This window comes from Myodes glareolus, chromosome 22, assembly GCF_982192425.1.
Source record: "Myodes glareolus chromosome 22, mMyoGla1.1, whole genome shotgun sequence".
Classification (NCBI taxonomy): domain Eukaryota; kingdom Metazoa; phylum Chordata; class Mammalia; order Rodentia; family Cricetidae; genus Myodes; species Myodes glareolus.
Genome location: NC_142047.1, coordinates 34,502,974 through 34,518,897, shown reverse-complemented (window position 1 = coordinate 34,518,897; position 15,924 = coordinate 34,502,974). Strand labels below are relative to the sequence as shown.

General features: G+C 45.1%; 3 protein-coding genes across 6 annotated transcripts in view; 1 reads left to right on the top strand and 2 right to left on the bottom strand.

Annotated features, from left to right (window-relative positions):
- Positions 1-174: 174 nt before the first annotated feature.
- On the bottom strand, positions 175-2,617 carry Derpc (DERPC proline and glycine rich nuclear protein). Its single transcript, XM_048430806.3, has one exon. It carries the CDS (start codon positions 2,615-2,617, stop codon positions 992-994), a length of 1,626 nt encoding a protein of 541 aa, XP_048286763.2. The 3' UTR covers positions 175-991.
- Chtf8 (chromosome transmission fidelity factor 8) lies at positions 2,614-10,419 on the bottom strand. 2 transcript variants are annotated; one of them, XM_085681634.2, is made up of 4 exons: positions 10,311-10,419; positions 3,606-3,661; positions 3,223-3,340; positions 2,614-2,838 (listed from the first exon to the last, which is right to left on the bottom strand). In XM_085681634.2, exons 2-4 carry the CDS (start codon positions 3,626-3,628, stop codon positions 2,614-2,616), a joined length of 366 nt encoding a protein of 121 aa, XP_085537760.1. In that variant the 5' UTR covers positions 3,629-3,661; positions 10,311-10,419. The 2 variants fall into 2 exon arrangements, with proteins under 2 accessions (XP_085537760.1, XP_087756308.1); XM_087900182.1 differs by lacking the exon at positions 10,311-10,419 and adding an exon at positions 9,943-9,961.
- Utp4 (UTP4 small subunit processome component) overlaps positions 10,380-15,924 on the top strand; it is a 29,957-nt gene continuing 24,412 nt past the window's right edge. For 2 of the 3 annotated variants that reach the window (XM_048430853.3, XM_048430832.3), the window contains exons 1-3: positions 10,380-10,514; positions 11,191-11,351; positions 14,467-14,658. In XM_048430853.3, the coding sequence (XP_048286810.1) occupies positions 11,193-11,351; positions 14,467-14,658 (351 nt within the window). In that variant the 5' untranslated portion in view covers positions 10,380-10,514; positions 11,191-11,192. The remainder of the gene's footprint in view (positions 10,515-11,190; positions 11,352-14,466; positions 14,659-15,924) is intronic. The other variant, XM_048430842.3, reaches the window with a different exon arrangement.

Genomic DNA, 15,924 nt, shown 5'->3' with positions numbered 1-15,924 from the left:
AACCAAAAAATGCCAGCACTCCTCCAATTACTCCACAAAACAGAAACAGAAGAGTGAAGGCTAAACCAAAGCTTGCCGCTCAAATACAAGCATGTTGGATATGAGGTTGTTGTCACACCAAAACAAGAGGTAAAATGTGCCCACTGTGGGAGAACAAAATGGAATGACCGCAACTGCCCTCTCATCCCATTTATTAAAGAAACAGTAAGAAAAGAGACAATGCAGGAAAAACACCAACCATCCTTCACATCAGGCTGAACAAAGCACAGTGATTCTCCCTTTCATCCCTCCACCCCCACCCTAATTCCCCAGTTCCCATCCACATCAGTTTAAGTTTTGAGGTTCTTTGATTGGGAGTACCAGTGGAGAGGGAGCTGGATGATCAGAGGAGCCTTAAATCTGGCACCTAAGTCCCAGGAGAAAGGAGCTGCAGGTTCAGTCAAGCAGAAATGTGTGGGTCTGTGACATGAGTGTCCACCTCCCCGTTCTGTGTTCAAGCCCCCAGGGAAAGGTCTGGCAGTAGAACATGACCAGGTCCAGGGTGACCAGGCCAGAGTTACTGAAGCATGGTCTGCTCACCAATGCAGCATCACTAGACAGGAAGTGAGCCAATTCTCCAGTGGTGAGCAGGGGAATTAGAACCTGCAGGCCAGTATATCCCTGAGGAAAAGTCCACAAGAACAAGTCAAGAAACTAGTAAGAAACAAGGGGCAGAAAGCTGTGGGACAACAGCACAGCAGGTGTCCAAGGCTAGAGATCCTTTTTCTTGAGGTCAGGATCATTCGATCTGCCATAGTCCGTGTCTCACAAATAATGGTTTGCCTTCTTCAGTCAAGAGAAAAAGCAGAGGAAAAAGGCGGCTCATTTGAACTTGAGCCCCAGCTATGTTCTTCAGACTGTAGCTCCAGATCTACTCCTTTATCTAAGGGACAGTCCCAGCCCAGAACCACAGTATTTGAAAAACGAAGTGGCCCTGGAAGAAAAATGGTATTTAAGGGGGTAACATTCCATTTGGGTACATCGCAGCCATGGGACCCCCAGGTCTGGGGAAAGCAGCTGGATTTGAACCAGGGAGGCTGCCTACCCTAGGAAATGGGACCAAAGTCTTGGTTACAGGGCCATTCATCCTTGGAAAGGAAGCTGGGTTAAGACCCAGGGTTCCTGCTGGCCTTGCAAAAGGAGCTGGGTTGACACCCACAGGGCCTGCTGGAGAGGAGCCCAGATGCCCAGCAGCTGACCTTGGGAAAGCAACCTGACCCGGGCCTAATGGGCCAGCAGACCTTGGGAAGGCAGCTGGAGTTGGACCCTGCAGACCAGTGGCCCTTGGAAAGTTAGTTTGGTTGGGACCTAGTGGCCCAGAGGTTCTAGGGAAAATTGCTGGATTTGAGCCCTGGAGACCAGCAGACCTCTGAAAGGTACCTGGATTTGAAGCCAGTGTGCCAGAAGACTGAGAAAAGGCAGCTGGGTTCAGTCCTCCCGATCCTGCCCCTCTTGGAAAGGCTCCAGCATTTACCCCCATTGGGCCTCCTGGCCTTGAGAAATGAGCTGAATTAGGGCCCATGGGGCCAGGAGCCCTTGACATGGCAGAGGGATTTGGCCCCGGAAGGCCAATTCCTCGAGAGCTAGGACCTGTGTTTGGTCCTATGGGGCCAGGTACTCTTGTCATGGTAGGTGGGTTTGCGCCCATGTTTCCAGAAGCCTGTGAGAAAGAAGCTGAATTTGCTCCTAAAAGACCTGCTGCCCTTAGAATGGGAGCAAGATCTAGGCCTTGAGGTCCAGCCATTCTTAAGTTAAGACCAGATCCTGTACCCAAGAGGCCACCTCCTCTGGTGTCCAGATTTGGGCCTGGGCCTAGGCCACCAGCTCTCGGATTGGGCCCAAGGCCTGGACCTAAGCCACCTGCTCGTGGATTGGGCCCCAGGCCTGGGCCTGGAAACATACCCGACCTAGGAGCTGGGTTTGTACCTAAAAAGCTTGATCTCAGATTAGGACTTGGTCCAGGGCCCAGGCCAACTGGCCTAGGATTGGGAGGACCAGTACCAGAGGCTAAAACACCTGCCCTCAGGTTCGGTACACATCCAGGGCCCATAGGGCCACCACTTCTGGGGTCAGGACTTGTTCCCAGGAGCCCACCTGCTCTTGGGTTGGCCATATGACCAGGGCCGGAAAGGCCTCCTAATCTGGGGTTAGACATAGGTCCTGGGCCTGGAAGACCCCCTGTTCTAGGGTTTAAACCCGGTCCTGGTCCTGGTCCCGGTCCCAAAAGGCCACCTGGCCTTGGGAAGGAAACTGCACCTGTACCAGTGGGATTCATCCCTCTTGGAAAAGAAGCCATGCTTGGGTCACGAGCACCAGCAGGAAAATGTGCTGGATTTGAAGCCAGTGAGCCTGATGAACTTGGAAAAGAAGCTGGATTCCTTGGAAATGGAGCCAGGTTCCCCCCAAGAGAACCTGCTGCCATAAGGAAAGGATCTGAGTTCACGCCCATTGGGTGGCCTGTGTTCATAACAGGTCCTCCCTGTGGTCCCAGGGAACCGTCCAGCCGTCCTCGAGGTGGCAATGGAGCACGAGTCCAAGGAGTTGGCCGCTCTCTAAGGAAAATCCGGGGTTCTTTCATACTTTCTTGGGGACGTTGGTGATGATAGGCTTAGGGCGAGTTTTGAAAAGGATCTTGTTTTTGATGAGTGCTGTCACCAAATACCGAGTGCCAGTCTCTCGACCAAGCTCATCACAGTCCTGCTCCCCAGGAGTGTGCTTGACAAGGACCGCAAAAGGTTTCTCCAGGCGGATGATTTTCCCATACAGGATGTGGTGCCCCACGATCAGCACAGGGGTTCCCTTTGGCAGAACAAGAAGGAGACGCCTGAGGTTGAAGGCAAGGCCATTCCTCTCAGGTGCCCTTTAAAGCTGCTCCTGGCACCTCACAGTCGCTAATCTGGCTCCATCACTGTTAGAACACTGCACTGAACAATCCACCCCTGTGCCCTTCTCATTCTTTCTAGCCCCAAGTAAAGAGATTTCTATTTTTAGGACCCCTGCAGATTCCCCAAGGCTCCACTGCCCTGCTACTGCGAAAGTGGTGGCCAGCAAGCAGACAGTTCTACAGACTGCTAAACCTCGAGCAACAAACCTGAGGACAGTCCTCACACTGGGTCCTGGGAGCACCACCTCGGTGTAGCTTGCTTTACTGAGGCATAAGGTAGGGAATAAAAGCCCCCTCACCTCAGTGGTGTAATGTAGGTCTCCCAGGAGGTTTCCAGCTAATCCGGTGCTGTAGCGAGCCTCGATCTCCCCCTGTAGTTCCATCAGCACCCATTCTGCCAGGCCTCCAGCCCCCGCACTGCAAGCAAAGGGCTGGCGGTTACAATATTTTTGAGTGGTGAAGGATGAGTAGTGTCCTACACCTACACCACCATTAGAGGCCCAAAGAAACTCTGTGATGAATACAAGAGCTTGGGAAATTGGGCAGTGCTGAGAACTGAAATAGAGATCTTAATGCAAACAGTTATATAAGATGTACCTGAGGACCCTAATTCTTCCAGAACAGTGTGAAACCAGTATAGCCCTTGGCACTCAAGCTAAGTAAAATCTTAAAACATACTCACCTAGAAATAACAATTTGCACCATGAGCCTTCCTTCTTTAAAAAAGCGACTGAAAAACTGGAGAAAAAAAAGAAAAAACACCTTTAGGGCAATAATAATTATAGCTAATATTAATCACTTAATTGTGTGATAGGTACCTTTTCCCTTTGAAAAGGGATCTCTAGACCAGGTTGTTCCTGAACTCTATGTAGCTGAGGATGACCTTGAATTTCTGATTCTCCTGCCTCTTCCTCCAGCTTATGTGTTGCTAGGGACCTCACCCAGGGCTTCATACATGCTAGGCAGCACTCTGCAAACTGAGTTGTACACTCCCATCCACTGTATGGCAGGTACTTTTCTTTTCAATTGTTTTTACTGAGCTATATATTTTTCTCCCCTCCCCCTTTGCCCTCTCTCACAGTCCCCATGCTCCCAATTTACTCAGGAGATCTTGTCTTTTTCTACTTCCCATGTAGGTTAGATCTATGCATGTCTCTCTTAGGGTCCTCTCTATCTAGGTTCTCTGAGATTGGTAACTGTAGGCTGGTTTTTCTTTGCTTTCTTGTCTGAAAGCCACTTATGAGTGAGTACATATGGTATTTGTCTTTCTGGGTCTGAGCTACCTGACTCAATATGTTTTCTAGATCCACCCATTTGGCAGGCACTTTTCTAAGTGCTTTTAGATATGTTCTCTACTGCCTAGCAAGTCCTAAAGGGCTAGGTTTTCTTGCTGATTCTAAACACATAGAGTACAGTTGCTAATGACAACAGTGAGACTGGTGATACACTCAGGTGTATTCCAGCAAATCACAAGGTTATTTCTTTTCTCTCTCTTTTGAGATAGGGTTTCACTATATAACTCAGGCTATCCTGGAACTGTACAGAGCAGACTGGCCTCAGGATCCATCTGCTTTTGTCTCCTGAGTCATGGAATTAATGGCATATGCTATTCTAATGTGACTCTAGTCACTAGTGTCTAGTCAACTAGTGACCACCTTTAACTTAGATTGGACACTCTATACTTTTACATTATATAACAGTGCCACCTGGTGGCAAGTCGGAGTACCCTAAAAGCCTGACACTAGCTTCATTTGCTCTTGTGACTGCCATTCAGGGAGAGAGGAGACTGGATTGGGGGGGCCAAAGCTACAACTTCTGGTTATCTTTCGAATGAGACATATATAGTGTTAGCAACTGTGATATAATTGGTCAACAGGTTTTATAATTGAATTCAAACTTGGCAAAAACACACCAGATTTTTTTTTCCAGTTTTTTGTTTTTTCCTGTTTAAGCCAAGGACTTGCAACACAACTAAGTCTGGCTTAGGACTCTAGGTATACTCTTGCCTCAGCCTCCAGATGGTCAGGACTATAGTTGACTTCAGCATGCCATTTAATAGGCTTCTTACTGGTTATCATCACTCTGGACCTCCAGTAGGCTTATATTATGACAAAACCTCTTTCCAGAGCACCAAAACACTGGATCAGCAGCTAATGTATTTTGAATTTTCACTATGAACCATACGCTATCTACATGTGAACATGGTATCTTCAATCAACATGGCAACTCTAATAAGAGGTACTTATTCTTATTTTGAAGTTGAGGCTATTGGGTCATACACAGATAAAACCACTTATTCATACGTGGTAATATTGAACTGGAGAAAGATAGTAGAGTTGAGACAGAAAACTGGGTCATCTAGTTACTTAAAAATCACTACCTAACTTTCCCTTCCCAGAGGACAAAACCAAGAGCCAGCAGGAATGAAAAGGAATTAAGAAATTAGGCAACCAGTGACAATATATTTAAATGCTGTTCACAACAGCAAAAGGGCACCAAGACTTGTACCACCTTGAATAAGTTAGGTCTCTGGACCAAAACAGGTTGTGGTCCCACCCAAGAAAAGGCAATTTATCAATTTCAAAGGCAAAGATCTTTGTACATATAACAAGACTAGTCGCAGGTCCTAACCTGAGTGGTTTTTGAGACAAGGTCCATCTTTGAACTGGCAATCCTGTTTGAACCTCCTGAGTACCGTACATATCAAAGGCATGTGGCATTAAGCCCGGCCTCCAAAGCACTTCTGAAGTGAAAGGACACCAATCCCAATTCAAAAGGCTGAAATTCAGGTTCTAGCTTGAAAGTGGAAAGCTACTGCGTGATCACACTAAGTGACTACAGGCTAACACGTAGATTATGACTCACTTGTATCATGACTAAATATAACACATGCAAGATTGTTTAGACTCATAACCTATTGAGAACAGCTAATTTTTTAGATTGTAAAGAAGTTCAGCATTTTGAAAGTCTCTGACTATAATTCATCAAGTACACAATATACGGATTGTAAATGGCCAAGGCTGCACAGGTTATTCTTTCAAATAAGCTTTGATGACTGAAGATGCAGCTGATATATGACGATGAGTGCAAGGTATAACAAAATAAGATGGTCTAAGAAAACTGACATGTAAGTCATGTAAGAGAACATCATAGTCTAAGCATAGGGAAGAAGATAAAACCTACTTCCTGGAGCTAGTGAGATGGTACAGTAGGTTTAGCCATGCAAGTATGAGCACCTGAGTTCAAATGTCCAGAGCCCATGACAATGCCAAAATGCAGCATTAGCACCTGTAACAGCAGTGGCCTCATGAGAAGGAAGACAAAGGAAAATCCTTAAAAAGCCTGAAGGTATGCAGTGGAACAACTACCAAGACACTGACTCAAGACAGAAGGCAAGAACTGAATCTAAGGTTGTCCTCCATATTTATATATGCATCATAATACACACCAAAATACAATACTTCCTGAAAACTAATTTCAATTTTTATGTGCTTTTACCCACAGGAATGAGATAGACAATGTGGATTCATGGTATTTTCAGTGCATGCTCTGTTTCCTGGATAGTCTCCTATCAAACAAGGATTCACAACAATGGACTAAGTGGCACTTGAATATCTACCTACCCATGGGACTTCAGTTGAAGACATACATTTTTACACGATGCAGGAGGCCTTGCCTGAACTATTTCTATTAATACTGGCAAACATCTGGCAATACCCAGGAAAATAGTAATTCTATGGACCAAAGCTTGGACATTCTGTTACTATGCCCCTCCAAGCCTGTAAAAACTTATGTTAAATCTACTTAGGTGTTTTATATATGTATAAAAAGAATGCAAGTTCTATGGGTCAGTCTAGTTTAGATGTACCTATGTATTGATATGATTATGTTTGTATAATTTGTGTGTATGAGTGTATATTTGCCAAATAAGAAACACTGGGGAATGTTTAAATTCTTTTTAGTAAATTTTAAAATTATACTTTCATGCCTTAAAATTTCCTGTAGCATCTAAATTCTATTATTCCTTTGTTTGCTCCTTGAGCTCACTAGAGAACTAGCCAAGGGCTACACTAAGTGCTGAACTGAGGACACAACCGATGGGGGGGGTGACAGGAGAATGAGGGTGGATTTTATTCAAAAGGACATAAAAAGCCAGGAGTGCTGGTGTACACCTGGAATCCCTGCATTTGGGAGGCTGAGGCAAGAAGACTGAGTTCCTGGCCAGCTACACAGAAAGATCCTGCTTCTAAAAACAAAAATGAGTAAGAAAACGATCATCTTAATCTGTACCTATCTCCTTGAGACCAGGCAGGAGGAAAAAAAAAACAAACTACAAAAGATGAGGAGGCCAAGAATAACACCTCTAAAACATGAAATGCTTCCAAATATGAAAAATTTAATTTATATTATGTTACTAGTATCAAATTTTAAGTTTTTCAGTTCTATCAGTTTAAATGTGCTCATCTGCTAAGTCAATGCAAATATTCCAAAATCTGAAGCACTTCTTGTATAAACTGAATAACGCTTAACCTGTAACAAGCCAAATTCTGTTAGTAGTAACAAAGAACAAAAACACCACAAAGAAATTTTTCTCTAAGGCATCAATTTCTGAGTCTTGAGTCTCACTTCATTCTAACACTAAGAGACAATGACCACTTCTAGGCTGGCCTAAGGTTTGGCTTGTTTAGAAAAGCAGCAGTATTACCAATACAAAAAGAGCTTATATCGCTAATCTTCGGAATGTTAACTGGATTATCTCAGTTTATCCTGACATGGTCATCACACTCTTTTATGGTAAGAAAACAGGTTTAGAAAGGCTAAAGGTTAAGCAACTGATCACATAGCTAGTAAGAAGTAGAGCTAATGTGACACTAACCACTGTGCAGTACGATCCTCATACAGTACTTCTAAGATATGCAACTGGCCTTGTTCTCCTACAAAACTGCAAGCAACCTTGTAACTTGTCTTGAAAGTAGCTAATAATTCACGCTAATACATCAAAGTAGTTAGCAAGCTAGCTATTATCCATGTCTAGGTTTTTGAAACCTTTAAAAGTCAAATTCAATGCCATCTTCAGGATTCAAAATTATACCTTAATCTCTGCCCCTCATTGAGGAAGAGACGTCATGAGGACTGAGAACATTTTATTTTAATCTCTGACCAAACTCAATTCTCATCCTCTGCTCTCTATATCATTACATATTAAAGGGTTACTAATATCTTAGAGATCAGAGACCCTCACAATGGTAACTTCCCAAAATAATGTGGTATTATATACCTAATCATACAAACAGAAAAACAAAGAACTGTGACTCAATGATTTAACAACATACAAAATTTTCTAGGACTAAACAATGTTTTATAAATGTCCATTATAATAACCTGTCTACAGATCATGTTCCAGGACAGCCAGGGCTCCATAAAGAAACCCTGTCTGGAAAAAAGTTCATTATAACATATCCAAACATCTAGTGTTGTCTTTTGCTTTTTCTGCTGGATTAAACCAATATACAAGATAGGCACTAGTTCTTCCAGTATTTTTGGTTTTCCTGTTTTAAACGGAATCTCTTGTAATTTTCCAAAACTACACTTTAAAATTCACTTCTTTAAAGTATAAAAAAGTTAAACATATTTCTTAGTATATGACAAGTAGAATATCACGAATACCACATTGCCAATGTTTACAATGAATAAAAATAGCTTATAAAAACAGGAGATCATCAAGTCAAGTTTGAACAGTTCAAACACTAAAGTCAGGGTTTACCAAACTGCTTCTGAATTAAGCTGTTCTAGAAGGTCACTTCTCTAAATATGACAACTACTTCTCTATGTGTCTTTCTGCCAAATGAACAACCGAGGACGTTTTATATATGATTGAAGACAAATCACTTTTATTACCAGTGTCATGGTGATTCTGTGACTGGAGGGAATGTTTGATGCTAACTTCTAAGGGTGCCTTGTCTTCTTGTCTCTTGACGGGGTTAAAGACTAAACTACTTTAAATGAGACACTTGTTCCCCTACAAAAGGGGCTGTGGAGGGAAGATGGAACTGAATGCTTCCGAACTTTTCATTAGTGAAGAATGTTTTCCAAACGTGTTTAGACACTATGCACACACGTGGTACGTTCCCATCACGTGGTAGGCTTCCTCCATTGGAGGGAATCAATTACTGTTATTTGTAGACAATGGGTAGAAAAGATGGCTTCGGTCGATTTGAGTTATTCCGGTTTTCTCCATCTTCTGCTACTCTGCCACCCCATTTCAACCTTTCCTCCACTTCCTGGCATCACAGCCTCTTCCTCCCAACCCTTTCTGGCGGAGCGCGCGCGCGCTGCAGCTGTGAGGGAGGTCCCCTTTCGGCTGGATTCTTCTCCCATTTTCTTCTATCTCCTCCACCCTTGGTCTCCCTCCCACTCTTTCGCCTAGACAGACTCTACTTGTAAGCCCACCCACTTTCTGGATTTCTGGATCCACACACACCCCACACCCCCCCCCCCCCGTTTCTCCACCAACTCCCTTCAAACTATCCGAGACTACTATTGGAACTGTTTTTACCACAGTGTCTAATCCATCTATCTACTTCCCTAAGAAACTACCCCGACTCTTATTTAAAATGCTTTTCCTTCCACGTGGGGCCCCCACCGGTCTTCACATCCTTTACCCTCCTCCCAAAAGAGTCCTCTTTCAACTACCTTCCTCTACCATTCAATTCAACTATCTAAAATTGTTCCCAGTCCCGCTTCTCTAGGCCACCACCCTCCTCGACCCTAGGCTCCACTCCACCCACAAAGCCCCCGAGATCACTTTGCAACCACCCTCCAAATATTGTCTCCCAGAAGCTCCCCCCCCACCATGATTTAAAATAAATGTCCCCTGGAACAAGCCTCACATTTCTGTCAGCTCCGTCCAACCCCCCATTTGAGCCTCCTTCTGCATTCCCGCTACTTTCTGGGTTCCAGGTCCATTCGACTCCACCAGGCCTCCCGACCGGGGACTGAGCCCCTTTTCCCGCACATACCTCGAGGATCCGGCCCGCGCCGCCCCCTGCTCCGTCCTCCGCCCGCGCTCCGCCAGTCTTTCCACCCTTTTCCCACTCCGCCCAGCTCGCTCGCTCCCTTCCTTCCGTCCCTGTCCAAGCTCAGCGTCCCCAAGCTCCCCCAGCCCGCTGTGGGCTAGCCTCGGCCCCCGCGGCCCTCAAGCTCCCTGGCCCCGCATGCGCCCCTCCCCCGCCCGCTCCCCGCCCCTCCGCTCGCCATTCTTCTCCCCGAGCCGCGCGCCCCGCCCGGCCCCGGCTCCCTAGCTGGCCGCTCCTCCGCGCTCTCGCCCCGGTTCCCGCCTCCGGCCTCATTCCCCGCGGCCTCCCGCGCCCCCCACCCGCGGCCTGACCTGCAATGGCGGCCGCCGAGCGCGGCGCCGCGCGGCCAACGGGCGACAACCGAACCTCCCGCCGCCGTCGCCGCCGCCGCGAGCATTGCCTGCGCACTTCCGGCCTCGCTCCGCCGAGTACTTCCGGGGTAGAGCTGGAGAGCGCGCGCGCGCACGTGGACCGGGGCGGAGAGAGGTGAGGTCCGGGCTAGCGAGTGCCGGGCGGTAAGTGAGTTCGGGAAGAACCTCCGGAGGCAGCTGGGATAGTGGGTTCTGAGGGAGTGCGGCTCGTCCGGGGTCGGGGACCCGCGAACGTTGTCGGATAGCCGGTTCCAAGGGGTGGAAGTCACTCCTGGGACCTAGCAGAGGGCAGGGGGTGGCGAAGCCTCTCGTTCTTCAAAACGTGCCCTCTCTGCCTGTGGCTTCCTAATCTTGAGGGTAAACGAGTGAGGGGCAGATAAGTTCCACTCAGTAGGTGTGTGCGGCGTAACTGCTAGACGAGGCAGTCGGGGAAAATCACCAAGTCTTGTCGCTGCTCACTTGTGCGCTGGGTCCGTCCCCCCCTCCCCATCAGCCTCGCGTCTGTGTCTTAAGAGTGGATCTGTCATTTGCAAACTTAGTAAAGTTGAGAGTTTAGCGTTCTTGCTAAAATGACGATTTTCAAACACTCCTCCTCCTCCAGTAGGCTAAAAAGACAAGGACTGGAGTAGGCCTTTGGGGGTTAATTTGTTGAATCATCCGTGTTGTGGGGAGGTCGAGCCTTGCTGGGGCACGACATCATTATTAGAAATGAACATAAGTGAGAGATCGTTGGAATCTCTCATCCAGCAGTGGTGATAATAAATTGAATGCCTGCGAGATTCTCCAGTTAACGTTTAACGATGTCTTTTTGTCCCCCCAGGAATGGGTGAATTTAAGGTCCATCGAGTACGTTTCTTTAATTATGTTCCATCAGGCATCCGCTGTGTGGCTTACAATAACCAGTCAAACAGATTGGCTGTCTCACGAACAGATGGCACGGTGGAAATTTATAACTTGTCAGCAAACTACTTTCAGGAGAAAGTAAGTCTTTAGGTGTGGTGGTCCCGGTTTTAATTTCAAGTTCCAAGTCTACAACTTAAATGTCCTATCTTAAGTGACTCCGTCTGCGACGGAATTGCTTAGAACTACGGAGCTTCTGTAGCGTATATGAAATCCCTTGATTGGCGGAAGCAGGTCAGGATTTGTCTATCTGAAGTTGTGTAGAAAGATCCTACCTCGGAATCCTGTGTCGCTGTGTGCCATTTGGGGACTGAAGTGTGCTGGATCTTCTTTTGGCCCCTACAAGAAAGGAAATTGTTGAGATCGTTGTGATTTTGGTAACATAACATTTCCTGCTGGGAGTCTTAGTATGCGTTCTATCGTCAATCAAAGGTCTCCAAACGCTGTAATACCGGAAAACTCTGGAACATGATAGCAAGCAGCATGATAACAAGTTCACCGGTCTCCAAGGATGTGGACTAATTGTCTATATTTGGGAGTAGAGGAAATTTTTAATTAGATGAAATGTCTTTGGGTACACATCAAGTATCATTTATTTTGTGTGCAGCAGTATTTTGCCTACATGCATGTATCTATACCTCAGTTGTGCCTAATACCCATGGTGGTCCAGGGAGAGCATTGGATCCCCTAGAACTGGAGTTAGGAGGTTATGAGCTTCCACTGGGTGCTGGGAACCCTTTGCAGGAACAAGTGCTCCTAACTGTGGAGCCGTCTCTCAAGCTCCAAAGACTTTCCCTCCAAGAACACTGGTTACTAATTTTCTTCAGGTGCAAATTCCACTCAGTTCAAGAGAGAAGAGCCGGGTAAATGAGTATCCAGTGTCCAGCAGCCTGGCATTTGAGTTCAGGCATTCTGTCAATGTTTCTAGGAGACTGCGTGTTCAGTACCGATGTTAAAACAAGTGCCAGAGCTTTTACATTCGTGAAGAAGGATCCGTAAACAGACCGTTTCTGACCTGTGTGATAAAGCAGGGAGAAGCAGTCTTGACAGGAAGCTTTAGGGATTGTCTGTGGAGTTGAAGTGCTGAAGAACAAGTGTGTGTGTAACAGTTGGAGTTCCTTGCCCACAACAAATGGGTCATTGCCAGAAACAGGACAAGAATGCTTGGGTGTACACTTGTTGCGTGTTGTGACTTTTTTATTGTCATTTCTGACCGCTATACTTAGCATAACTTGTATATTTGCTTAATGGCCTCTTCACTGCTTAAGTTCAAATTCTGTGAGATGGGGAACTACTAGATCAGCGATGTTGGTGACTATTTCAGCTCTTTGCTGCTCAGTGATGTTGAGTGACAAGGCCTCCATTTCTTACCTACCCTCCCTCATTTTCTTCTGTCATTCTCCTGTGGGTATTTTTAACAGCTAACTAATTCAGTCTCATCTTCTGTCTCCCCTCTCCTCCCCTCCTCGTGTCTCCTTTCCTAGTCATTAAAATTTGGTCAGGCTGGCTAGGCGGTGGTGGTACACACCTTTAATCCCAGAGGCAAGGAGATTTCTGAGTTCAGGGACAGCCTGGTCTACAGAGTGAGTTCCAGGACAGCCAGGGCTACACAGAGAAATCCATCTCGAAAAACCAAAAAGATTACTAACCCCTGGCTGGGTAAGATGCCTCGGTGGGTAAAGATGCTTGCTTGCAAGCCTGACAGCCTGACTTTGATCTCTGCTACCCATGTGGTGAAAGGAGAGGCCAATCCCTACCAGTCGTCTTTTGACCTTCATGTGTACACACATGTGCGTGCACATATACATACACATTGTCTTTGAAAATTAAAAATGATTGACCTCAATCATGTCATTAGAAAAAGGCATGCTTAGTGAATCAGAATGAAGAGACCGGGAGTAAGAGACCTGTGTTCCCTGCAGTCCATTGACTTCAGCCTTTTGGACAAGCCATTTAAGCCATATGTCACTTGGTCTTGCAAGTTCAGATAGAAAGCATAGTCTGTGTCAAACAGGCATCAAATTAAAATACCTTGACATATATGAAAATATTGAATATTCAGAAAAAATACTTAAAAATATGAGGCTATAACCATCTGGCTGCGGTGGTGGTAGTGCACACCTTTAATCCCAGCACTCAGAAGACAGAAGCAAGTTTATCTCTATCAGTCCTGGGTCAACCTGGTCCATATAGAGAGTTCTACGGCAGCCAGAGCTACATAGTGTAAGGCCCTGCCTCAAAAAGGAAGGAGGGAAGGAAGGAAAACCTGAGACTTGAACAAAAAGGTGGAGTGAACAGTATCATAGACAACTCTTTACAGGTAAAGTGGACACACGGGCCATCAGCCTGTATACAGTCATGAATCTCTTGTGTTTGTCATGTTCTATCTCTTGGTAGAGGTATCTTTTGAGATATGTATTAGTGGATGATCACTAGAAAGTTGGTTTATGCAAGCCAGCCATTGGTAGCCTTATTCCTAAGCTATAGACATCGAAAACATGCCACTGTATGGGAGTGTTCCAGGCAGTTGTAACATAGTGGAAAATTTGTGTGTTTAAACACAAAAAAGGCACGATAGAAATAACCAGAAAAGATTAACAATAATAGGCCTGCATAAAGGCATTTAGTTTGAATGGACCTTGCAAGACTTGAAAGTTATTGTTAGTTAGTAAGCAAGTGATCAGTGAATTCTGAGGTCTAGGATAGTGCAGTACACTATTTCAGATTTTCTTAGCGCTGTACATTAGGCTGCACTAAATTGACTGGCATTTTCCCTTTAGGTGTGTGTATATGCCATAGCTGCCCTGGAACCAGCTCTATAAACCAGGCTGGTCTCGAACTCACAGAGATCTGCCTGCCTCTGCCTCCAGAGTGCTGGGATTAAAGGCGTGTGCCACCACCACCACCTGGCAAATATCTTAATTCTTTAATATTAGTTGAAGAGCTTCTTCTAAATTAGTCCTAGTTTAAAAGAGAATCAAGCATATAACTTAAAGTATAGTAATATTAAGTAACTAAAATTTGAAGCTGAAAGAAATAAAAGTGTCTAGTAGGCACCAGTGTTTGATAGTGACAAACTATACTGGTTATTTGTGGGGAAATACTCGTCAAGTGTTGATGGTTGCAAGTTGGGGCATTACAGTGTTTCTGTAGTTTTGAATTCATGGCAGGTTGAAAAGTTATGATGCTTCTTTAGTTTTTCCCAGGTCATGAGTCTCGGGCTACAGAAGCCCTATGTTGGGCAGAAGGACAGCGGCTCTTTAGTGCTGGACTCAACGGAGAAATTCTCGAGTATGACCTACAGGCACTAAACATAAAGTATGCTCTGGATGCCTTTGGAGGACCTATTTGGAGTATGACCGCCAGCCCCAGTGGCTCTCAGCTTTTGGTCAGTAAGCAACTATTGGTTATTCCAAATAGAGTAGTTTTATGCCCGCTCAAATTTCCTTCCCCATATTTATGTCATACAGAAATTCCAAGCTTAGCTAGGTATCAAGACTCATAAGATAAAATATTAGAATTGGCAATGAAGGTTAAAAATAGGCTGAAAGGATGGCTCATCAGTTAAGAGTACTGACTGCCATTGCTCAGATCTTGGGTTGATTCCCAGCATCCACATGGTGGCTCCCAACTCCAGTTCCCAGTAGTCTGACACCCTCTTGTAGCCTCTGTGGGCACTGCACAGAAGTGCACATCCATACATAGAGTCAAAGCTCATACAAACAAACAATAATAAATCACTGCTCACTTTGCCCTATGCTGTTAGCTAGCTTGGTTTTATGGAAGATTTGTACACTGTGAAGATGTGTTGCTGTGATTGGTGTAATAAAAAGCTAAATGGGCAATAGCCAGTCAGGAGGTATGGGCAGGATTTCCGGGCAGAAAGAGAAAGTCAGAGGAGACAGAAACAGGATGGGCGGAACATAGATTAATAGAAATGAGTTCACTTAAGTTGTAAGAGCTAGATAAAATCAAGTCTAAGGTAAGGCCAAGTTTTCATAAATAATAATAAGTTGTGTCGTTATTTGGGAGCAGGCTGGTGGGACAGAAAAAGACTACAGCTTGGACCTTGTTTATTCCTTTGTGAAATGTCAGGGTTAATTAATTTCAGAATTTTCTAAACTTCTTTGGAACTAAGAGATGTAGAGACTAGTTTTGATATAGTTTGTGTTTTAATAATAACTTTTGTTTCAGAAATATGGGGTGTTAAAGTCCTTCTGTAGATTCACTGCACCTGCGTGTGTGTGTGTGTGTGTGTGTGAAGTTACATTTATTATTTGTGATGGGGGTTGAGGCATCTGTGCTGCGGAGTGCTTGTGATGGTCAGAGGACAACTGTGTAAGTTGGTTTTCTTTTTCCATCTTGTGGGTCATTGATATCAAACTTAAGTTTCTAGGCTTGGCAGCTAGCCTTTTCCCAATGAGCCATCTTTCTACCCTGACATTTAATTTTTTGCGATGTCTTTTTTTTTTTAATATTTCACTTGTACTAACTTGTATACTGTTTTATATTTCCATCTGGGTTTAAAAGTCAGTAGATCTTTTACTAGGTCATGGTTCTCTGGCAGGTATGTGTGAAGTCCTACTTTTATTCCATGTCATATGCAGAAATTTGGCCACTTTCTGACTAGACTGTAGTCAACAGGAGTGAACTA

Excerpts from the sequence above, each read along its gene's own strand:
- Derpc (XM_048430806.3), bottom strand. The coding sequence starts at position 2,617 with ATGAAAGAACCCCGGATTTTCCTTAGAGAGCGGCCAACTCCTTGGACT.
- Chtf8 (XM_085681634.2), bottom strand. The coding sequence starts at position 3,628 with ATGGTGCAAATTGTTATTTCTAG. Across the intron at positions 3,341-3,605 it reads GTGCAAATTGTTATTTCTAG|TGCGGGGGCTGGAGGCCTGG; the intron begins GTGAGTATGTTT and ends CTTTGCTTGCAG. Across the intron at positions 2,839-3,222 it reads ACCTACATTACACCACTGAG|GGAACCCCTGTGCTGATCGT; the intron begins GTGAGGGGGCTT and ends GTTCTGCCAAAG.